The sequence below is a fragment of the Vanessa tameamea genome, chromosome 24 (assembly GCF_037043105.1).
Source record: "Vanessa tameamea isolate UH-Manoa-2023 chromosome 24, ilVanTame1 primary haplotype, whole genome shotgun sequence".
NCBI classification, from domain to species: domain Eukaryota; kingdom Metazoa; phylum Arthropoda; class Insecta; order Lepidoptera; family Nymphalidae; genus Vanessa; species Vanessa tameamea.
Window position 1 is genome coordinate 6,068,054 of NC_087332.1, and position 26,083 is coordinate 6,094,136.

A 26,083-nucleotide genomic window follows, 5' to 3' on the forward strand; every position below is an offset into this window, starting at 1 on the left:
CGTTAACCTATCGTCTGTTTTGACCGGCACTAACCGTCTCCTATATAAGGAGTTGTTGGAGATTCCTCGCATGATACATTTTCGGTGGGACGATTGATTCCAGATTTAATTTGATCTCCGACATAGTTTTAAATACAATAGCCTTATTTTCTGTGTTTTAAAACTATTTGTAATCTATCTTTCGATATCTTATGACTTAAAAACCCCAACTGAATATGTTTTGTCTGACAACAAAAAAGAAAACACTTTGGTTACGATATTAGCAGTATGTCCGTCTATAGCTCACAAGTTATCTATTATACTTGGATATATAATGTATAGTTTATACATCCAAATATAATAAACTTTGTATGAGAGTCCCGCGTATCATGGGTTATATTATTTTAAAAGAACGGATTTAATACTTAACTTTAAACTTTAAAACGTACTTAATATGCCAAGCGATAAAAAAGGACCAATATTATGTCGAATTTGTTTGGACCCTGACGCACACTAATGACATTGATCTGAGTATAACGACTCAGAAAAATGTTTCAATTCAACGAAAATTAACAACATTTTGTCATAGACGAGTGTGAAATGTTATAAATATACGTATAACGTAAAATCAGTGACCAAATTGATATTTGTAAAGATACGGTTTCTTAAAATAAATAATGACACTTATTATCATTTTATATAAGCTACGCGCCACCTACGTTACGCACGTTAAAGGTACTATGCCATAAACATTTTACGCAAATGTCACCGACAACTATACAAAATTTGAACTCAATTGGATGAATGGCCTAGGAATTCATACGACACACAAAGCCAGACACCCACTACTGGGTATAGGCTTTCTATTGCTTGTAGAACTCCTTATCCTAGACTAGCCCCACACGGTCCTACTTTATCCAAAACAAAATAAGAAATATTAATTGATATCTTATGCCAACCAACCAACTAGTGAATCTTATTCAAAATATAGAGTACTTAACAATTTTGTTGTGTGTCTTTCACCGGTTCTTTTTGGGTCTAGGGTGTTTGTTTTCGATTTTTAACAATAAACACGCAAGCACAATAATGTTTCTATGTTGAATAAAAAATTCGATTTTACGCAATAAATTAAATCCATTTTTTGTGAGTCGTCATCAACCTTACTTTATATCTTTATGAAATCTAATCAACCTACTTAAGTATGCTCTCACAAATGTTCGATTCATCATTTTACAAGGTAATCACGACAATCAAACGTGTTTAATCATCGTACTTAGATCAATTACTTACAATGCAATCTATAAACAACATAACTATTATTAATATAACGTCCAATGTTAAGAATATCGCTGACATACAAAACGCCATTTTTTCCATCCATAATGTCTACCATAAATTATTTTAGAGCTCGATCTCTTACCAATTATGTAATGTCAATTAACGGCCTTTGTAAACAAAGTTTATTGTCATTGGAATATGTTATAGACAATTCTACTAACCATAAACAAAATGATTCTTGACTACAGTAAGAAAGTATTGAAGTTTAATCATTCGAAGGTATGAACTTTGCACTTTTTCCGAAATATCACTTTGAGAGGAATGCGAGTTAAATTAAGACGAAGCTGCCAAAAACAAGAGTACTTTTATTGGAATTACCGTGGGATTTCCCTTTCATCTCCGTACAAGGAGCTCGATAATAGAATTTACGTTGCATGCCATAGTATGAAATGTCCAATATAATTTGAACGTCCTTACTTTTACAATGAATCATTTAGTACCTTATTTAAAAGTGTTAAGATTGAAAATAGTTTAACATTTCCTATAAAAGGGTTTCCGATACTGGTAGAATGTTGATCGCTGCTCTTAATAGGTTTTTGTTCGTTATTTGGGAAGGACTTTTCTTTAGAAGGCGTAATGGCACGATCATACTTAAGTAATTTCGAATCCTTGTTATTTACAGTGCAAATTATATCGAAATTTTCTTTATGATAATCGATTTACAATGTGAAAGAAATTCACACGTTCAAATAAAATATACCTATGTTTGTTTTATTAATCAAAAACAAAGTCATGTAAACTATTTAATTTTTTATACTCTTCCTCTTGCAGGTATATATTTTTTATTTCTTTTTTTTATACAATCAACAATTCTCTTTTTGATTAATGGAACAATGTGAAAAAAATATCAATTTCCTGGTTATCGGTAGATCTATTTAACGCATCAAATTAGTAATCATGTCCAAAAACAACTCTTTAACTTATAATAGCGAATTTTGACAGTCGATCCATAACGGTTTATACCATTGTTTACCGATGCGTCCGCTATTTTTTATTGAAAATCCTATCAAACCCTTTCTATTTGTGGACATCTGCCGAATCGATTTTGCATTTTTTCGAATGAAAAACGCGGGTGCAAAAAGGTTGAATTGGTAGTTTTTAGGCGTTTGTAAATGGCAACCCTTTGATCAAATATGGCGGTGTGTAATCAGATTTCGGCATGTGCTATCTTTTTTTATTAAAGGAAACACGATAGTTCTTGAGTGGAGTGTGCCAAGCCTTTGTGGCTGACGAGTGTATTTGCTTTCGCCTCCTTCGTCTTCCGCGTAAAAAAAATCGCACGAGCCCTTTCTGTCATCACTAGTTTGTATTGTTAAATGTATGATAACATCTTTTGATGCACCTTTTCAGTACGTGCTCTTTTTTAATGCAATAAAATATTGTAAATATATAAGCACGAAGGTTTTATATTTAATGACGATTCCTTTTATAAAAATGTATTTCCTGGAAGATTATTTTTTTGCATCACTGGACGTTATGGGTTTCAGGGGAACACGTTTTGTTTCATTATCATATTTTATAATACATAAAATTTCACAAATTAAGTGGAGTTTCTTAGTTATTTTTATTAAATATATTAAGTTATATTATAGTTAAAGATCAATTTATTTTTTATTGTTTTGTTTCTTAAAATAAGCAATTTTTTAACAAAACATACATAACCTGGAAACTGATTTAAAATAATATTTAGTATAATTTATAGATATATCATATAGTTATTAGGTTATAATGTTTTAAATTGAGCATTATACACATATTAATAAAAGTTAAAAATATATACAAAGTTTTAAAAAAATACGTTAATAGATTTGAAAGCGTAACTACCTTCGTTTTCGTTTTAATTTTGTTCGGTCACTACGTATAATATACAGATAAACTTTATTGTGTTTAAACGATATGCTTTTTCAGAAAAATAAGACGATTGATATATTTAGCCGTTTGTAATAGTTTCTTTACCTACGATGTGTACAAGTGTATTGCATTCGTGAATGTGCCAAAGCATCTTAGTTTTAATTGTAGGCTAAACAATCCACATCTTTAGTATGGCATATACACGCCAAAAATGTTCTATAAACTATAGCAAACGACATACGAAAATATAGATATTTAATATTATGTATTTATTTCTCATTGTAACTGTATAATTTGTATTCGAATTACATTGTATTTTATTAATTATCTGTATCATGAGTGCGTTCTTGATATAAATTTAAAAAAAAAAAACATTTCGCAATACTAAAACACTCCTACAATAAAACACAAGTTCCGTCTGATTTCAGTAGCAGAAACTCGCGTATTACAAACGCACAAATACCAAACAAACCCTTTAGCGTCTGATGACCAGGAATAATGCAGTGAGTACATAATAGTTTGAGCATTAAAATATAGACGAATAGCCGGTGGTCAGGTGCGTGCCACCTTGCATCTTGTTTTGACAGGTGGCGTCGCCAAAGGTTTGTAATATGGAGACTGCAAATACTCTTTGTTTTTAGGATCTATTTTAGGATTGAGATGCCGACGTGTTTTTTTACCGTCGCATTACAATATACACGTATTTAATTATTATTAATAATCACATGGTTACGAAATTATATTGCGTACAATGAAACTAACGAATGTTTAAGTACGTTCAATAATGATTATGCTTGAGTAATTGCAGTCTAAATGTGTGTGTGATTGTATGCATTTGTTTTATTTAATTGTATAATATACAAATATCTTATTTTTAAAAAGGATAAAATGTAGTGAAATGTAATAATAGAACCAAAAAGTTTTTACGGTATTAGGTGTAAATTGTAATAGATTAAAAAAAACGTTTTTTTTTTTTTAAACTGGCTGTCTGATTGTGAATGATCACCATCACACATAGATAGAGAGATTAACAGTAACCATTCGTTAGATTGACAATGCAAATTGTCAGACACTTAGAACTAAGATGTTATATTCTATATACCTTCAGTGACGATGGCATACACTTCAAATCGGAACAGGTAGGTTATGTATTATATTTACTGGTACAATAACTAGTGTGTGTGGCACCTACCTAATTAAATTTGCACGAAGCCCTAATACTAAATGACTTAAGTATTGATCTAAAATTTGTAGTGAAGGAAGAAGTATTGTAATTTGGCAATTAACAAATTCTGACATTTTAAGGAGAGCAGTAAAAAATATATTTTAATCATTTTTCATATTTAATTATTTGTTTCATAGTTTTGTACGCGTTAAAACAATAATAGTCAAAATATTTTTATGATAATTATTAATTTAATAAAACTCATTTTTTTATTATTTCAATGTCTGGTCTTCTTTGCTCAGCCACCAATAGAGTCTAGGCTGACAAGACTACGTGAGCTAGAAAATCAAGGAAAAATAATACCAAAAGTATCATCATCAAAAGAAATAATAAAATACTCAGTAATAAATATCATTGGAATGCAAGTGCATAAATACAGTCCATTCATTCAGTCGAAATGGTCAAAAACAATAACATTCTTGAATTTTATCATTATATTATTTAATTCTGACGTAAAGCAATAATTTATGCCTTTGACAATAATTATAATGTTTACCTTACAAGCCAGTTGAAATGGAAAAAAGTCAATAAATAGATCCTTCGACGTCCACTGCGATCTCTTTTTATTTAATTTAAAAAACATCTTATGTATTATTTATAAATAACTAAGCCTAAAGGTATATAGTACTGGAAACACAATAGCGTCGGAATTCCTTCAAAACCTGGAAGGTTCATCAATATACCGACAAAAACTGGGACAAAAACAGCTCTCCCGATTTTTATTTGAAGGAATCTGCCCTCATAAGTATGAGAACAGTTCTCCACTCGCGAGAAACCGTCAAACGCGCCGCATCGGCAAAAATGTGCATAATTGGTTTCGATCTCAAGAAAAAACCACTCAAAAAGTCGACCTCTAAATGTTTTGAAAAAGTGCACGCATACAGGATGCTCGGAAAACTATAACTGTCATTAGATACAGATTTCCTTTAGGACACCAGGAGCCGTTATACAGGCGTATAAAATTGATGAAAATTTCAAATATAATAACAAAAGTATAATAGATTACTACTGAGATAAACAAATATAAATATTACACCTAAAATCATTAAATCAGCTGAAAAAAATATACTAAAAAGAATAAGTTCATTTTGTTCCTAAAGTATATTACAATAATATTCCGTGTATATGTTAAACTATTAGTTAACTCAAATATAATTTAAAGTTATATTGTTTAGTATACGCATAAGGGTCTTAGAAGCCACCTTTGCCCTGACTTGACATAAAGTACGTAACCAATGATGCAAATATATTTTGTTCGTATATTCTATTATTTCTACGCAACCGTTTATTTATTATGTAAGAAATCCGTTTCGTTTTACTAAATATTTCATAATCACTGAATAACAATGAGAGTTGTGGTAACACGTAAACAAACATCTACAATTTTTTTTTAATAGAGTCGAGTATATATATATATATATTAGTATATATTAATCTGATATAGACTAAGAATAAGACTTAATTTTATATCGATATTTATTAATAAATATAAGTCTAATATGAATTTATAGAATAGTTAAAAATTAATATATTAATGAGATAATTTTAATAATTCGATATCTCCTGTATAGTGTTGCATTTCTATAAAGGACTGATTTATTCAAATCGAAAAGCTTTTGATAGTGCCCTTGGCCGCAGGGCTAAGGTATTTGTTTTTGAATAGCAATTATATTTTATTTTATTAAACGCACCGTCTCGAATTATTTCTTTCAAAATACCTAATATTTCCGCGAAACACGTCTGATACCCTGCTAAGACTGAACGATGTTTTTATTAAATAAGTTTATACGGCATGCAACATTCTTGTAAGATAATTATGTTTTTGTTATCTGTGCCAGATTATCTTTCATTTTCATTTTACTTTTTTATTTTTTATTGCCATTTTTTCGCGCCAAATCTACTTATGATTTAGTAGCAATGTTTTCCGTTGTTCATTCATAACGAATATCTGAGACAACGTAACTTCAGGAACACAGTATCAGCTGACTTGTTTACTGCAGGCCTTTTTATGTCAAATGTAAAGCCTAATATCAATCTTTTGCTAATATATATATATATATATATAGATTTACATAAAAATAACAAACGTTCCTCTAAATAAATGATACGCTAATTTTAAAATTAGAACATCGATGTATCTAGTAAAATACAATTTAAGCTCTGAAACTTTCTACCTAAAGGTGTTATCTAATGTTATGCTTGTAAAATCTTTATGAGAATGTTTAGAAATATATCTTCGTTATCTTATTAAAAAAATAACCATTACAGTGAGTATTATTATTATAATATAAATAAGCATTTTTGAGAACGTTTACTTTTATAACAAATAAAATTATTTACGAGATTGTACAATCTAGTACATACTGGATTGAACGATCTCGTAACACCAAAAGAATGCGAAATATTTCAGTTTAATTAGTTGTAGTAAACTGGTTTGAAATTCAGTTGCACATTTAATGAAGAAAGTTTCTTCTCCCAATTGTACCGATTGCGGGGGCTCTAGAGGATGTATACCACGTATGTATATTTATTGGAGTGTGTTCGTATCGAACCTCTTCTTCAATATATAGATAGATCAAAAGGAATATCTATTATTTATCTTGCAAATCATACTTAAGAGCTAGCTAAAATTATGTATAATATAGGTAAACATAATATAAATAAGCGAAACTAGATAATATAGTATAATTAATGTGAAAATAACAATATTTACGTAACCCACCAGAGCAACATAGTCACCCGAATGACTCAGCTCTTAAAATGAGAATAAAAAAAAAACAGTTGCAAGATTTCATTCATACATAAACATAACATACCTAATCAGCCTGTAAATTTCCCACTGCTGGGCTAAGGCCTCCTCTCCCGTTGAGAAGGTATGGAGCATATTCCACCACGCTGCTCCAATGCGGGTTGGTGGAATACACATGTGGCAGAATTTAGTTGAAATTAGACACATGCAGGTTTCCTCACGATGTTTTCCTTCACCGGCGAGCACGAGATGAATTATAAACAAATTAAGCACATGTAAATTCAGTGGTGCCTGCCTGGGTTTGAACCCGAAATCATCGGTTAAGATGCACGCGTTCTAACCACTGGGCCATCTCGGCTCTCATTCATACATACTAATATTAAAGTTAAAAATCTTTGTAAAAATGTAAAACGGCATTCGTTTTTTTTAAATAGTACAACGATATAGACATAGATATACAAAGAGAAAATGATAAACAAAGATGTTAGTATTATTTTGACAAAACTTTTTCATATCTCTGTATAAATTGTCAAAGGCAGAACATTATTCTACTCTGTTTCTCAACCGATTTGCATTAATTGTCTGTAGCTGTTGACGTAAGCAATAATAAAACGTAAGAAATTAAAAAATATTGAAAAGATGAAAATTCATAATTTTTTTCCACAAATTTACAATTCAATAATGGCAACACTAATTAAATAGGCGTTTATAGCCACGATGCATCAGACCATGTAGATCTAAGTGAAGGTACGTTTTTAAGTGTCAAGTGTTTCCAATTCATCAAACTCTCAGCAAAGTTAATCTGTACGAAACATTTTTGACACTAGATACTCGACTTGATTATAATACCAATTTTCCGATTTTAACCCCAGCCTTATTTATAAATATTATTTAGAGGAATTAGAGAAACAATGCTGTATTAAAAAACTCAACATTTAAGTGTGTGTAAGTATTGTATATAGTACATATTGTCTACGGTACTTACACGTAATATTCGATTTTCGAAATAATCGATATATTTTTTTTTTAAATATATATAGTATATATTCTTTAATACATATTGTTCAGTAATTTTTTTTTAAAGTATGATCTTTGAATTTTGTAAGTTTCAACTTTGAAGTATGATCTTTGATCTTTGAATTTTAAGACCATAAATCAATAGAAAAAAGGCCATATAAGTATTTGGTTATAGATTAATGGTAATCTATAATCAAATACTTATTAAACAATGTAAAAAAGTAAATATGCAAAACATCTGCCATCAAAAAGGCAAAACAGACAAACCACTAAAAATCGCACTTCCAGAAAAAAATGTCATCTGCATACAACATCTGGTCAATATAAAAACGACACATGCCGATAAAAATTGAAAAAAAAAACTGCTAAAAAGCGCAAAGATCAAATAAAACTATGTTTTTTTCTAGGACCTTTAATCGCCGCATGTGCCAAACTTCCGCTGATATAAGTAGTCTTAGTCAAGAGTAGTTTATAATGAGTGCAATTGTTTTGTAATTTTAAAAATATTATGTAAGCATTGATTCACATGTATAATATATATTTTTAAATATTTAAATTAGAAGATTTTTAATATTTTCTATACTTGTACTGTAAACAATTGACCTGCGTGTATTTACAAATTTAAAAAAAGTTTTACCTACATAAGGTTAAATTAAATACTTATTAAAATTAGAAATGAAAAACAAAACTACATATTTATATTCGACTATTGAAAAACAGATATGGATAATCTAATAAACAATATAATATAATTTAATATTGTCAGTACAAAAAATATATACCTAAAGCAATAAATATTTTTTCCTAAACCTGCGCCATGTTTTATTACATCTGCGTATTGCGAATCTTTGTCATTAACCACATGTCACTTAAAAAATAATTTCACTGCGTTTCAACTAAATAAAAAAAACAAAAAAAAACATACTTATGTTTCCGTAAAAAACGAGAGTCTGAGCACGAGCCATTTTTTTTACAATTTCCCTTTTCATCTCACAGACGCATTATAGTGCAAACAATTGTTGATCAAATTAAGAAAAAGTAAGAACCTTGACGAAAGAATTGTGAGGACAATCTCGAAATTTCTTCGTGACATTAATATATAAGTTTTAAGCATTGCAATTATTACAATTGCCAAGAATATTAAAGTGTTATTAAGTTTTATCGTGAGAAAATAGTTGAATGTGAAAATATATAAGGTTACAATATTGGACGTAACAATCTCTTAAAACAAAATGAGTGTAATATAAACATATGCAACACATATATAATATGGTCACATACAGTCTCAAACGGTCGAAAACAAGATATATATGATAACAATTAGTTAATCTACGTCTTGACAATCGTATCCATATTAATTTCATGCTTGTTGCAATCCACGGAAGTAGCCGCAATATGCCGCCTCTTCCTGCCTTACCTTCCTCGCTAAATTTGTTTTTTTTTTTATATTTTTTATAATTTTCGACAACAATTAGGAGCGTATGGCTCGTGCCAGTCAGCTGCAGATGGACAGAAACTTTTGCTTTTGCTTAGATATTCCTATTTTATCTTACCACAGAAAAAATATTATTTTTTTATAAGCTATGCACTTTTCTGGGGCTGTTTGTGTAACGTCTTTGTCATTAATGTCAACATCAGTAGATTACATTTTAACAGAGACTTTATCTTAACTAAACGAAATGCGTCAAATCATATTAAGACAAGACTTTTTTTAAAACATTTTCTATCGAAAGTTTAAATTAAGAGCGTTTCAGAATTGACAGCTGCAACTAATATTCGCATTCTTTCACCGCAATTTATTCCTAATTAGGCCTACTCTAAACAATTTTAGACAATTTTATACCCGACACAAGACCGCACAGGAGGACGCAAAAAAATCTCCCAAAACACGTGCAAGAAATTTTTAAAATCAACATCTGCGAAATCGGTATTTTTTATCAGAATTTCTTTTGGTGTACGGTAAAAAAGTTGAAGATCGGATGGTTTTTTTTCATATCACATATCGGATAGATTAAATGCGGACAAGTTCGCGCGTTGCCTTTTGTATTCACGGGGTGATTATGTTCGCTCAGCACATTATATAGTATAATATGTATGTACACATCCCATAGGTAAATTTCATTTCAAAATGCTATGCTATGCTAGTAAGAATAACCACTGAGATGTAGAATCTACATTCCGAACCTATGGTATTAAGCCTATGGATTTGAAAGTGCTTTTAAAAGCCTACTTGATAAAGAGTTTTGATTTGAAATATATCCCTCATTAAAATAAAATATAGCAACGATTTTTTCGTAATATAACAAGACAAAAAATATAAAACTTTGTTATTCAATATAAATGAAGCTCTCTCATAACTTTACAATTTAAGCGTTATTATTAACTGTAGGTAAGTAGCTTCTAATAAATTAACTATATTTAAACAATACGAATGATAATAAATATGAATACAAAAAGTTTTTTTTTTTTAAATAATAATTGAGAAAAATGTATAGTTAACGATGAAATAATTCATCTTTTTAGAGCAAATAAGAACGATTGTACAAGAACAAATCTGAAAAAATAAAAACTGTTTATTTTTCTATCAAAGTAAGTTATTAAAAAAAAAAAAACTAAATGTCATTATTGGATCCGCCTGTAGCTGCCAATAGTTTGATATGTCAGGTAAGGCGAAACGTTTTTTTCTAATAAAATGATTCCTCAAAGCCTTAATTATCTGGCACGAGATCGCCGTTTTTTACCAATTCCGCTCGGCCCTTCCACGCCATTTGGCAGAACCGTGATAATTTAAAATTCTCTATAAATTACAAATATAATATATTGAATTACTTGCAATAGCACTATATTAACCGATTTGCGTTTATAATTTTAATAGATATATTAATAGATATATATTTAATAATATGGGATTATGTTATTTTGCTGAAATTAACGCAGCATTATAGCTTCAAAGTGATTTTTATATACCTTCATAATTGTTCATATATAAAAATGATGTAAACATGCCATTTAATACTAAGTACATCTAAGAATGACCAGTTGGTCTGTTCTGTTTTGGTTATTCTGTAACAAGAAACTCGAAATTCACCTCAGAATACGAGCATGAAATGTCAGAATATGATTTAAGACATCGACTATAATAATTATAAAATTTATAGGATACACGTATCAAACGAGTGAGATACGAAGTGATTTCTTGCAGAATCGAACTGCAGATATTTGCCAAACGCTTTAAACTTAGTTATTTATCGTTTATATGTTTTATATGATATGTAATGTAGCATTGTGAATTAAATAATAATAACTTTATTATTTTGATATTGTGAATCAAGAAAAAATCATAACAGAAATTTTGTAATTGATTATTACAACAGTGTTGTTGCGAACTTATTATGATCTATTACGTACCACATACGTAGCGACATCTATCGTATTAGCGGCGTACTATTATGAATAACAAGCTGTAACGTATTGTGGACTTAATACTACGTAATGATACAAGACGCCAATAGAGAGCGCTTCACTTAACATAAAAAATACTTTTATTTGATGTTATTACTATTTTGTAGATCTCAAAATCAAAGTCAAAGTCAAAAATCTTTATTCAATATAGAAGTGTTTACACTTGCTTATTGATTGTCAAAAATCTACCACCGGTTCGGAATTTAGCACCTCGGACCTGAGAAGAACCGGCGAAAGAAACTCAGCGGGCTATTTTTTTTTTTTTTAACCCTTATTATGTTATGATAAAATAAGTAGAATACTGTAGTTTCAAGGTTTAACAATTAAATGATATAATAACTAACTATGCTCACGTTTTACACACTTTAAATTTACATTATACATATGTACCCGTGTATGTTACTTATAATATTATATATATTATACTGTTTTTTTCTGTTTATTCTATTCTATTTATATTTATTACTAACTGCCATTCCGACTTCGTCTTGTTGATATAATAATTTTATATCTAGATCGACGCCATCTACCGGGTCAAATCTAAACCATCATCCATCATGGAAACAAAAGTTTGATGATATTGTGATTGATTAAAAAAAAATAGCAATTTCTCTCAAGCGCGAATTTATAATGTATTTCTCGTAGTAGTTAAATATAATAGTCTTGCAACAACGACATTCAAACATATAATATGCTGTTTGTCCGTCCATGGATTAATAATATCTTATAATATCTTTAATCTTTAATCTATAGGTACTTATTAATAATACTATCCTTACATATTACAGTTGTATAAACGTTAAACTTTGAAGTTCCACCTGAAATGAGACTATATAAGTATACTTGAATAATCCATAGAATCGATAACGCAAAGTACATACACTTCCCCGATTGTAATAAGTTTAGAATTTCATACGATTACGATATCAATGACAAACAAAGCTGACAGTTGATAAACACTTAAAGATAACTAATAGTGAGCGGTCTGTCTGAATGTGCAACAAGTAATACTGTATTCTCGTTTACCTTTGCAGTTCTAGCAGAACAGACGCATCTCAACTCAAATCGTAAGCGCGTATGAATGATTCGGGGATTTTTTGTTAAACGCATCCAAGCTAAGAGTACTTGCAAAGATTCGAGTGATCTAACCACTTGGATTGGTCTCTAATATGATTCGGTCTAGTATGGTTGCGTTAAAGTCAAAAAAATAAAAATCAATTTAACAATTATCAATCAGATATTCATGCACGAAACGTGCCTCGATACAACTCCAACAGCCTATAAAGTCCTGCCTCTTTCCCTTTCTCAGAATGTATTCGTATTGTTACTTTGAAGGCGTGTGATTTTTTGTTTAATTTTACTTATTGTCGTTTTCATTTAGATGGAAAAGAGTGTTGATACTTGAACTCATATTAACACGCAATGTTAGCGTATCTCTCGACTGTGTGTTCTTCTCCTAGAGGGAATTAGACCACGCTGCTCTAGTGTAGGTAGGAAACATGGATTGAAAACGTTTTACTTTACTGACGAGCAAGACATCATTTATAACCAAAAAATAATCTCATGAAAACTATGCTACTTGTCCAGGTAAAGCAAATGTCCATTTTACACGCAATGTTCGGTTAAGACCTTGGCATTCCAGGTTCTTCCAGAGATATTTCCACTTGGGATAATTTACATATTCAATAACTCTATTTTTGGAACTCACAAGATCTTACTATCATGAGAGCTGCTGTGTAGTCATATTATAATACGTGCCATTTCCTATTACTACACAGGTAACATTTTTCAGACACATTAATTTAAGTCAAAATAAATCATTTAAATTCACATCGTCCACGATGATAAAATTGCTATGAATAACTGCGTGTGGACAATTTGGTTAACCGCAATTCGACGATAAGATATATTTTCAACAAACATACGATAATTTATACATACATATACATATATATTATTTTCAATAAATAATATATTATTTCCATGTCTAAATACTACCTGTAATAAATTTCATTAATAACAATCTAAAAACAACTGTAAATATTTAATGGTATTTGCGACATTTGTCAAATAATGTTCAAATAGCCTAAATATTCGTACAAATTTATATAATTTTTATTTCGTAATTTCTAATTAATAGCCAATTTAATCCAGTATTACTTGGTGGTAGGGCTTTGGGTATGCCGGTCGGGATAGGTACTACCCACTCGTTTGATATTCTTACGCCAAACAGCGATACAGTGGACTCCCGGTAATCCGGCTCCTGGCTAATCCTGCACCCCCTGTAATCCGCCGTGTCTATTACTATTGAATATTTTTTTGACAATCTTCGCTTATGTAGACAATGCATGATTGAGCAGGCTACAACCTGTGCGCCACCACTATTGTGCTCAACGCGTTTTTGTTTTGATTCTGATTGCTTAGTTTGAATTTGACTACATGTGATAGCTAGACTTTATACTTTACAGTATAACATATAATAATGTAATTTGTCGGATCACAAGGTACTCTTTTGTGAAATATTCCGGACTATTGGCCGTTTTAGACAGTACTCTATAATTGGACAATTTCGATAGTCCGACACTGCCCTGCAAAACGTTTGTCGGATTACCGGGGGTCCACTGTACTTAGTATTGTTGTGTCCGTTTTATTGAGCCAGTGTAACTTTAAAATTGTTAGCTATTAAAATTATATTCTATAGAATGAATACTGTAATAAATGAATTTAAAGTAACTAGGAATAAAATAATCAGTTAAAGGATAGATCATTTATTACACAAGCAGTAAAATTATAAATCAAAAACAATCTTATACTTACATAAAATAAAAGGTAATTACTTGATACATCGTATTTCTATTTTAAAATGTTAATGAAGGCAAAAGGATAACTCATTCAACAACATATTCAATAATAAATAATCAGTCATTCACGAGGTCACTTACAAAGTATTTGATCTGCGATTAAATGATTCACACATCCCTTATACCAACGATATCAGTCTTGAGGCGAAAGCTACTTAGCTTAAACATTTAATAAAGAGGTATACGTAAACTCCTGGTTCTCAAATTGGTTCCTCAACAGATTTTCCCGCTGAAACTATGTCGTCATATAATTCCGTAAATACTGCGTTAAATGTATCGTGTCTTTTGCAAAAGACATCTCTCGTTGTCACGCAAATCGGGTACTTGCCATCATAATGTAAACTATTGTAAGTTATTTCTAGCTTCTTAACTTCGCTCAGTAGAGCCATTAGGCATGCACATTGCCAAGGATTTTGGTTAAAGTAGAACTTTGTCAATTTCGCACCAGAATTTCTCAGTTCCAAAGCAAAATTATCAGTCAAATATGTGAACCTATTGTTTGATAAATTTAAATTCTTCACAGACGTCCCACGAAAGGCATTGACGGGAACCGTATCTATTATATTATTAGATAAATCAATGTTAGCTAAATTTTTCATATTTGTAAATAGATTATCTGGCAAATATTTTATTTTGTTAGCTCTAAGTACTATAACCTTTAATTTTTTTAATGGTTTAAATACATCTCCATGTATTTGTTCCAAAGCATTATCATTTATGTTAAGTTTTTCTAAATTTACTAAGTTTATGAATGTTGTACCATCTCCTAAGTCTGTAATTTGATTAGTAGATAGAATCAAATGTTTCATTGTTTTAAGATTCGCTCTAATTGCAAATTTTGGCACTTCTTTAAGAAGACATCTTTCTAAATTCAATAATTCTAGCACTTGGACAGCATCTAATAGTGTATGTGGGGCATCGTTCATGTCATTAATAGATAAATCTAAATAACGAATTTGAGTATTGTGACCAAAAAGAAATGGATCAAGATCTTTACCTTGCAAATTGTTATTTGAAAGATCCAAGTGCCTTAACTTTGTTAAGGGATCAAATATTCCTAAATTTAACATTAATCGATTCCCCGACAAATCAAGTACATCTAGGTTGGGCGTTTTATCAAAAGAGCCAGGCTGTAACTCAGAAAATAAATTATGAGAGAGGTTCAAATATATTAACTGCTTGGAACTATCGAGAGAATCTAATTTGACTTTAGATATTTGATTTTGTGACAAATCTAAATATTTCAGAGAGTTTAGGTTTTTAAATGAATCATTATCTACATCAGATAATCTACATCCCTGAAGGGATAAGCTTATTGTTCTATTATTGTCAGACACAAGACCCCGTTTTAGAACGTAGTTTGTATCACCATTTTTATTACAAACAACTTCGACGTCTCGGCTATCAATGTATTTACACGTTGGAATCGTTTCAACTAAAACGGAAATTGTAAACAGGACGTAAATACTCCAGTACTGCTGAAGATAAGCCATCTGAAATAAAAACATCTAATGAGAAAAATAAATCAACAAGGATGACACCAAAGGAGATAAACCGGTCGCGTAAATTTTAGTTTCAAATAACTTCTTTGGGTCGCCAAACTCTTACTGCGTCGTCGTCTGGCATCAGTCCGACTTTTACTGAAACCGAATGCAGTATAAAGAACGGTATTTACGCCTCCAAAAATTACTATCGTTCAGCGTCAGCCTAAGCACATTTAATTTTTGTCCTATCAACGTAAAAATCCATAGCTTTTATAATATATTTGGTCCTTTGTTTAAATTGCACAATAGCATTTCGAGACTGGGTTGGAGCTGAAAGGGCGCTCGAGTTTTTGTCTTACTTTCTCGTTGATCCTGTTTATTACGAATATTACTATCGGTTTTAAAATAACAGTTTGACAAGTCAATCCGATCCGTATGGCAATTCAAATTAAAATTGATTTCGCCTGATTGCTAGTTCACTTCGACCTAGAAAATTGAAACTTTGAAGTACATTTTACTGGATCACATGCCAATATTAACTTGATTTCATGCCCGTCGATTTTTTTGTACAAATTAATAACTATTTGGTACAAATTTGACAAATATCGATGATATACTCTTGGAGCTGCTATTTAAAATCTACTGCAAAATTTCACACATATCCATGTCCTTAAACGCTTATAAAATATAAAATAACTTCTTCTACAGATTCCTAAACCCATACAGATTTTCCAGAATATAAATAATTGTGTATTTAAAGTAGATGTAAAAATACTCGAAAGATTTATAACGTGGAACTCAAGCCTTAAATAATTTATGCATGTTGCAATAGTTCACTCAGTTCACTAGCAATTTTATTGCACTTTAAACAACATGACTTACAGTAGTGGGCGTATTTCCAACGATTGTTACGCACACAAGTGAGCATGTTAGGTACATTGGAGCAGACGCTGCTGTCATAACTCATCACGCTTGTTGCGAATGATAGGTTACAATAATATTTAAGGTCAGCGGTGAACGTTATATTTTTATTAAAAATTATCTCTTTATATCAATTAAAACTAAAGTTATTTGTACTAATAAATGAGCGGACGTTTGTGTTGTTATGGCTGACTGAAAAAACAATTAAACTAATATACATAAAATTTCTACCAGAAGATATACAAGTAACTGCGCTTCACTTATCACGAGAGACTTTAAAAAAAGGCTATTCACGTGACAAGTATAAATTTCATAATATTGTATTCAATATTTATCGTAACATGACATAAATTTAAAAATATATAGAAATCCGTGTATGGTAAGGCTAAAATGCTAGTCATGTTAAAGTATACGAGTACGTATAGCTGTATTGACTACATAACATGTCCTTATCTTATCGAAAGGTTAGTTTCTACTTAATAATAAACTATAAATTGCACATAGCACTCAGATAAGAAAGTACATATAATAAATTAATTTAGCTTATATTTGTCCGACCGCGACTTTTCTCTCATGAATTGTTTTAAGAATAAAAAAAAAGAGAATCTTTTCTATTTAGAATTTAATAAAATAAAAGTGTTACTTTTATTTTTTTGTTAGCCTGTATATCCCATTGGCTATGGAGAAGAGCTCCTCCTGAAGTGGTGAGCTTATCCAGTGCGACTTGGTGGATACAATTGTAGCGTATTCTCATCCGACACATGCAGGTTTCCTTACGAGTCACGATGTGCAAGAGATGAATTATAAACACAAATTAAGCACTTGATAATTTCATCCGTCGCTTTTTTCGGTTATAATTTACTTTTTCAAACAACGTGTTATATAAACATACATAATTTGTCTTTAGTGTGGGACTTTGCTTTAGTGTTTAGTGTTGGGGCACTTTGTTTTGTAATCTGTAGCGATGGTATGAACGTTAATTGTAGATCCCTATTCTACCCGTACGAAGCCGGAACGATTAGCCTATTAGTACTAAATATATGAAAGTGCCCTGATATACTTCGAAATTTAAAATATCTATATTTATTTACCCTTTGCCTCTGACTTATCTATTGATAATATTACTATCAATATATACCTCAACCAGAACGAATATGATAACAGACTACACATAATATATTATGGACATTTGTTTAGCACATAGGACATTTGTTTGACAAGCTTTGTTACAATTTTAGTATATACCTACAATATCAGTGTCAATCATTATCATAAAATTCAGTGTCAGTCATTGTAACAGGATGTATATGTTTCAGCAGCAATGTGCACAGATGATAAATTCAAACATACATACTTTTTTTATTATTTATAATCATATTTAACTATCGTATATTTAAATAGGTATTTGATATACTAAAAATATTTCATAAAATAAAAAGGAAAAAGTAATGTTTTCCTCATTCGTTTCGCTTTGGAGGTATATATAATATATAATCTCATATCACATATTAATAAATGAGATGTTTTTTATAATGCCAAACAGATAAAGTATCAAACACATAAACTCGCCCAGAAAATACTAAGCGTTTCGAATGTTTTGGGATATGCATAATATTATTATTACGTCGAACTTTAAACAGTTTCGCTCGCTTTAAATTTAGACTACTTGAAGTGAACTCCAGATATAAATATAGATATAGATTTTCCCGCCAAAATTGAAATGTATTATAATTTTTTTTATTAAAGTGTAACTGCAGTAGTTCTTCATTATTATTTTGTATTTTAAAAATATAAAATATAAATATAAGAGAGATATAGATTATCCCGCCAAAATTTAATTGTATTATTTTTTTTTAAAGTGAGACTAGTAGTTGTTCATTATTAATTTTTATTTTAAAAATAATATTTTAAAAAATCAAACGTCACTTCATCGATACATTATTTATTTGAATAAATAAAATTAGATGCGATTTTCTGGAAACCAGCGGTTTTTTTTTAAATTTCCCGCCTAATGTTGCTTTTGAACTAAATTACAGATACGTATTTATTATTAATTATTATCTATTTTTAAATATTTCAGTTTTTTGTTCCATTTTCTTTATTTTTTTTTTATGATTACGATTTTTGCGTCATGTTATTTTTTTTTAAATATTTTTCCAGGCATATGTATACAATGTAAACTCACCGTCACCTTATTGCTACTGATGATATTGATGGTTCAAACCATGTTCAATCGTTTGTCACTCATATAGCTCCGAAACTGCAAACCAATGACACAACATTCAAACTTTCATAAATTCATTTTTTATTTTATATTTCTTACAAACATTTTGATTTTTTCTGTGCATGGCCATAGAATACTCAGATATTTATCATACAGCCAAATAAACATTGCCACTCATACAAAAAATAAATTTAAACTGCCTTTAAATAAAGACAATATAAACGACCTCGGGTCACAGTAGTTTTAATTTTGTTTTAACAATTACCCATAATATTAATTCACAATGAATAAAAAAATGACGAACCACTTTTGGTCGGGAAGTCCACTTATACAAGTACACCGAAAGGACGTCGTCCTGTATGATGGGAAATAATGAAACTGAGGACGATCTAAATAGTCACGGGTATTTAGTGGTATTACTAGTTATCGACCCCGACGTCAAACGATAAAATAATATTTATAGAATTATTACTAAATCATAACATATAAGCGAATATTATATTACAATTAAATAAACCCGTGATCTCTTGTAGTGCATTTTTATTTACAAATAACTTAAATATTTATGTAATTGTCAATTTTAGACATTGTTGTATAGGTATTTCTCTAGACATTTTTAATATCTGCAAACAAAAAGTAAATAGCTTGTATTGCTTGTATAATTAGCATGTCAAGTGCATGAACCGATATCGTCTTCAGCCAGCGTGACGTTGACATCCACAATGAACAAAAAAATAAAACTTCTTTAAAATAATATAATATACATCCTCCCTCCTAAAGTCCCTCGTCCCATAAATGTTGAATGTTTGTTGACGTTTGTGTTTAGTCCATTTTGTTCATTCTTATGTAAATATATCAAATGTAATAAAATTAAATTGTGAATAGTCCAATTTAGTCTCATATTTTATTATTATATATTATACTAGTATTGATTAAGCGATAACGATGACATGATAACGTCAAGCTTAATGCACTAGATAACACTTAACAAGCGACGCATTGATTATTATTATACTTCTTAACCTTTGTAAGTATAATAATACTAGACTAATTTGAATTGCCTCGGTGCTTATACGTTACTACTCGAATTATTAGTAATTAGTTTTAATCTTCTTTTCAACATAAGGTACGTATTTTAGTAAAAATTACAGTCTCAGTCTTTAGTATCAAAGGTTTTTCAAGATCAAAGAATATTGGCTCAAAGTCTCTTTCGGACTGTTGATCCTTTAAAAGAGGCGTTCGTCAAGGTTCCATATTAAGACCAAATAGCTCCACATTATATGCTAAGGATATATTAATTGTACTGTCGATATCGATACAGCTCGGATATACTTATATATGGGATATAATAAGGGTTACTTTTATAGGGAGTGTAACTTGCAGATGCAGGTTGTAAATTGCAGATATTGTTATAGGAACTGAAACTACTTGCAACTCAATCTTATACGATTTATGTATATCTTTATTATTATATATCATTCTCAAACACATAGCAAAGAAAAAAATTGCATTAGAATCATAAACACATGCTAAATTAGACCGCTGTGTTTTGCTGTCTGCTGATCTCGCGTTTCTTCACGGTGGCTGACGTATTGATCCGTATAGTTTCTTTTTTTTTAAATGCATTGTATTTTTTTTACTCTTTATATTTTATTTGATTTTTTTTTTACTTTTTTACTTGTTATTTGTTTTTTTGAATCATCACGATTGAAGCATTTTGTGATGATTATTATTACTTAGTATTTTTTTTTGTTATATTTTTTCCTCAGAAATATCCTTAGTTTTTTTTTATTCCGTTTTTTTATAAATAATATTGTACTTTATGTACAATTACAGTTTAATATCTGCAATACATTTGTACCCTAAATTATTAATTTATAAATATTTATTATTAACGCTTGATTTTAACATAAAGTAACATCATGGAAACTTAGATCTAGATTCAAAAATAGAAGAATCACTAATGAGAATGTCGTCGCAGTCGGCAAGTAATAAAATCGAAACCGTATTGAAACTGAACAGCGAACTTCGTAAATTAGGAGGATTGACTTCCTGACCTCCGAGCGCAACCGACTGAACACGAGTTCTCCCGACAGTCGGAACTCTCGCTTACACATTCGTAGTGGAATGAGATAAAAAATTACATCAGCGTCGCATCGCCGCAGCCTGACGCACACAATAAATTAACTATTCATCGTTGGTTTTTTTTGCGATGAGGATGTAGTACACACAGAAAGCGAGGCAGTAATTTATTAATTTTATAAAATTTGCGATATTATTTTGAAAATACATACATGTACTTAACATATAATATAAGTTTATAATATATTACATTATGTGCTCTGACTAATGCTCACATAAGGAATACAAGGTCGAATTTAATTTCATAATGTTAAATAGAATTTGCGATAACTTTTGTAGGTATTTTTTTGCTATGGGTTTTTTTGACTACTGTTATTCGACTTGTACCTACTTCCTTCCAGGATATAGGATTTTTGTTTTTATAAAATTGGAGGAAGATCATACCTATCTACCCTATGGAATCACGTATTACATGTTAAATTAATGGTAATGAATAGTGTTCGATCATTTGAAAGGACAAAAAATATAATATCTGTATAAATTATAGTAAACGTTCAGCTAATATTAGCATGAGCTGGATTTAGTAATGCCGAACGCTAATATTTATGTTGGCATTGGACCAACTCCGTCTATTCTTAAACACATAAGCAAAGACATATACATAAATAAAGATTTTTCTTTATAGTGAATTGCACAAAGTATACTAATATTAAAACATTAAAACATTTGTACAGTATTGATATTATTTCATAGTATTGATTTCAATAAAAAAATAACATCGCAATAATAACAATTTAAATAAGGTAACCTATACATTTTACATACAAATGCAACATATCCTTACGTTATTTCTTTGTGAAATTCCAAGCATCATCCATCACTGTTTCAATGTTTAAAATATCGTTGTTTCGTCAATGTTTACACTTTAAGGATACGTAATTTCACTAACCACCCATTTTTAAAGTTTTTTTTAAATACAAATCACCTCTTTTAGTCATTATAATCGCTTAACGTAGTGTGCGAGATACATTTCGAATTGATCCAAGACCAAGTCCGCTATTATAACATTTTGTGCATACTATTTTGAGACACTGTAGACACAAGATATCTACTGAAAACATAGTGTCTTTAATTATGGTATTGTGAAGATTAATTTATATTTATAAATGAAAAAAACACTTACATCTTTACTTAAATCAGTACTCTCGTGACAATTATTTCAAACTCTTTAAAGTAATAAAGCTAACTAAACTAAATACGATTTTCGTATAAGTTTTACCTTGTAGCTAATAAAACTCAAACTGGTTAGGTTTAAAGTAGAACTATGTAGCATTGTAGCCGTCTCATTCTAACCTATAGCATTTGATTCGAAAAAGAGGCGAAAATAACGGTTAACGAAACTGACGTCATACTCAAGTTTGCCATTGCTAAAAATTTTATAACAATTTTATAATTACACAATACGTCAAAATGTATTGTGTATAATTTTTTATTATACTGTATCGATACAACTGTAAAATTTAAAAATCCTTCAGGAATTTAAAAACTAACTACTTTTTAAATGATGGCATTCCTTGTATGAAACGATGGCCTTTAAATTCACGTTTGTTAAACAAAATTGTTATCTTTCTGGAAAACACAAATCCGCAGAATATATTTTGCCCGTTCTACTAAGTTTTGAGGTATTTCTTCCCGGACTTGTTATATTTTTGATAATCAAGAAGCGAGTATTAAGTTTCTATTAAACTTTCAACATAACAAATATCAACATACATAAATAGAATTACTTAAAAAAAAAGAAAAAGAAGGTTTATTTCTGAGAAAACATTTTGGTGACGTACTTATTTGGCGTTAAAAAGAATGAATCAATTATATTTTTAAAGAATACGTTATTCATTTTGTCACCAATATTACCTAATACGTCTTTTTTATTATTTCTAGTAAGTATACAAAATATTATATTATTTTATGTACAAAATTATATACATATAAAGATAATAATATATTCATACAACACGGTTGGTACGTCAAGTGTATTTTGCTGATGTTAATAAAACGACAAATGTTTAACTAGGTTTATTTACATATAATTGACAATACAAAATTCAAGTGCAAACATTTTTGAACACGTAGATGATATTTTCATGAAAATGTTACTCTTAATTATTTATTGCATCACAAAAGTTAATACTTCTCGTTTGAAGTGTTTGAGTAACGTCTGCGTCACGATTTATACACATTTCCTTGAAATTAATCTCAGCGCCTGAATCATCCGAGTTTGAAATATTCCGTGACAGATCCAATTCACTCCTCAGTTGCTGGATCGACTGTATAACCTCGTTCTGGAAATTCATATTTAGCTTGTATAACTGCTCTGAGTAATCTTTTTCTTTCCTTATTTCGGTTTTTAAATGAGTGTCCTTGAACTTTTCGTATTCTGACATTATTCTTACTTTTGACTCGTAAACATGTTGCACCATAGACACTAAAGTAAATAGCTTCTCGATCACCTTCTCCTTGACTTCTTTAGAAATATTAGGATCTGATTCGAGGTCTGATTTCGCGTCCAGAGCTAAATCATTAGCAGAAGACGGAAAGCCTAGAAATGATTTGGAACTGTGTCCATTATTTGCTTTAGTAGATTGTGCGATTTCAAGTTTAGGTGACTTTTCTTTTTCCACCTTCTTTGACGTGAACGCTCCATGAGTAACCACTTCAGTAAACACTCCCGAACTTGGTTTATTTGATTGATACTCAGCCGTTTTTTTGTTAACTTTTTGCAATAATTCGTTGTTCTTCTCCTTTTGTATATCATAATTTGTCTTTTGTAGCACTTCATCGTGAACTTTTCCATCTTGTTTGTCGGTATTATCGGTAGTGTTAAACGGACTTCCGGTTCTGTTGGTAAAATTTGTTACATTTAGCTTAGACATGTCTATGCCTTTTAAGGTACAACGTAAAAGGTTTCGAAAGTTTTAGGCCACTGAACTAATTTTTCTATCACATAACTCTGTCCGCCCTGTGTGGTGACGATCTAAGAACTAAACGGTTAGTTGGTATTGAATTATTGCATTCTCCATATGAGTGTAGGTTTCGCTCCATAGTTTTGGTTTGTCAGCGCTTCCTAAGTGTGGCAATGAATTTATGATTACGATTGAGACCGACGCCAACTCTGCGTAGGCTTTAATGCAGTTTACATTGAATATTGTTTATGTTGTAAGGTATTTTTTCAAGTGTTCAAATACTTGAACTGCGTATTTGTGTCGAATGATGTAATCGCAAAACCGGTTAATGTGAACAATACATAAATTTAGGCTTATTATTTTCATAGATAATAAACGCATGTTTTGAATTTTTTTACATTTATTTCGATATGAACAAATGAAATTTCTTTTTAATATACCTATATATTCAAATCATGTCATAGAAATAAGTGCAGGAAGAGAAAAATAATTAAACTCTGCAATATTAAACCAAACTTTTAGGTATGACAATTTAAATTTGAAAATCGTATTATTAAATCAAGATCAATAATGTCTATTCAATACTACCCGATAAAATATCTCATGTGAAATTCTAACATTAAAAATGGCCATCTTCCATAAAAAATCTCTCTAAAAAATTCCCCGGAGCCCTGGACGCCGAGTGCGCCCAGGTACACCGGGTTTACCCACTAAAAAACCAGCGGTACCCTCTCCGTCTTTCGGCGGGCACCACGGGATCGCTTGCGCATGCTACCGTGACGCCCTGACGGTCGGCCCACCTATGTGAGCCTCCAACACCTAAAGGGGGTTCTCGGGGTAATGAGACCCCCTCTAGTCCCTGCGACGCCTATTTAGCCGGGGGGAGAAGGTGCGCGTAGCGCTTCTTCGTCCTCCCCGGTCGTCTTCGGCGGAGCGGGTTTGCAGCGGCATCCTCTTCCTGCTCCCGTTCCGCGGCTTCCTTCTGCGACATCACGTTTTCGCAGAAGGAGCGCATCTCCGACCAGCACGTCTCGCTACCGAGCATTTAGTTGACGATGCGCGGCAGCGAGAGGTCTCCGCCCATAGTCGCCGCCAGGGTGTGCTTCTGGGGCCCCCACGCAGCACACTCACTCGGGGTGTGGTGCGCCGTGTCGACTGGCGCACCACACTCGTGGCAGAAGGGTGGCACCTCCCGCCGCGCTATTCCGTGCAGGTACTTACCGAAGCCTCCGTGCCCGGTAAGTACCTGTGTCATCCTGAAGGTGAGTGTGCCCTTCTTTCTCTCGACCCAGCGACTCAAGTGGGGACGGATCGCCTCCACTGTCGCAGCTGCCGCCGTGGGTAACCCCAGATCCTCCTGCCATCGGGCGATCAGGGCTTGCTAGGCTAGAGCCCTGATCCGCCCGACCTCCGCCTTTCCTTGACTTTCCGTGGACCGTGAAATAGGAGGGCCTCCGTTTTGGATATGGAGACCCTCAAGCCCAGCATTCCTATATACAACATACGGTCCACGGTGAGAGCCGTTCCGACCTCGGCGAGGCGAGCCGCCTCCCGAAATTCCCGCCCAGTCGCCGTGACGAGGGTATCGTCAGCGTAACACAACACCCCCATCCCGGGAAGGACGGGAGCTCGCAGGAGCCAGTCGAAACCGACGTTCCACAGAATTGGGCCGAGAACCGACCCCTGTGGAACGCCGCAGCCCACCCGACGCCGGACCAACCTCCCATGGACCCCCGCTCAGAGGACCTCCCTGTCCTAGAGGTACGCGTCCAGCAGCCTCCTGAAATAGGTCGGCACCCTATGGTATCGGAGCGACCTCCTCGAGGTGCTGAACGAGACGGGCTGCGAGAATCTTCTCGAAGAGTTTCCCCGTCTCGTTCAGCAGCACAATTGGCCTGTATGGCGAAGGCGAATCCATCGGCCGACC

General features: G+C 31.7%; 2 protein-coding genes across 7 annotated transcripts; both read right to left on the bottom strand.

Moving 5' to 3' along the window:
• Window positions 1-14,373: 14,373 nt before the first annotated feature.
• LOC113402637 (leucine-rich repeat-containing protein 15-like) lies at window positions 14,374-22,500 on the bottom strand. 6 transcript variants are annotated; one of them, XM_026642933.2, is made up of 3 exons: window positions 22,377-22,464; window positions 19,073-19,147; window positions 14,374-15,975 (listed from the first exon to the last, which is right to left on the bottom strand). In XM_026642933.2, the coding sequence occupies exon 3, from the start codon at window positions 15,973-15,975 to the stop codon at window positions 14,683-14,685; it is 1,293 nt and encodes a 430-aa protein (XP_026498718.2). In that variant the 5' UTR covers window positions 19,073-19,147; window positions 22,377-22,464; the 3' UTR covers window positions 14,374-14,682. The 6 variants fall into 6 exon arrangements, with proteins under 6 accessions (XP_026498718.2, XP_026498716.2, XP_026498715.2 ...); XM_026642931.2 differs by lacking the exon at window positions 22,377-22,464 and adding an exon at window positions 22,038-22,287; XM_026642930.2 differs by lacking the exon at window positions 22,377-22,464 and adding an exon at window positions 19,416-19,659.
• A 754-nt stretch (window positions 22,501-23,254) lies between these two features.
• Window positions 23,255-24,391, bottom strand: LOC113402638 (uncharacterized). Its single transcript, XM_026642935.2, has one exon. It carries the CDS (start codon window positions 24,124-24,126, stop codon window positions 23,353-23,355), a length of 774 nt encoding a protein of 257 aa, XP_026498720.2. The 5' UTR covers window positions 24,127-24,391; the 3' UTR covers window positions 23,255-23,352.
• Window positions 24,392-26,083: the final 1,692 nt, after the last annotated feature.

Excerpts from the sequence above, each read along its gene's own strand:
- LOC113402638 (XM_026642935.2), bottom strand. The coding sequence starts at position 24,126 with ATGTCTAAGCTAAATGTAACAAATTTTACCAACAGAACCGGAAGTCCG.
- LOC113402637 (XM_026642928.2), bottom strand. The coding sequence starts at position 22,067 with ATGATGCTTGGAATTTCACAAAGAAATAAC. Across the intron at positions 15,976-22,037 it reads GAATTTCACAAAGAAATAAC|ATGGCTTATCTTCAGCAGTA; the intron begins GTAAGGATATGT and ends TTTTTATTTCAG.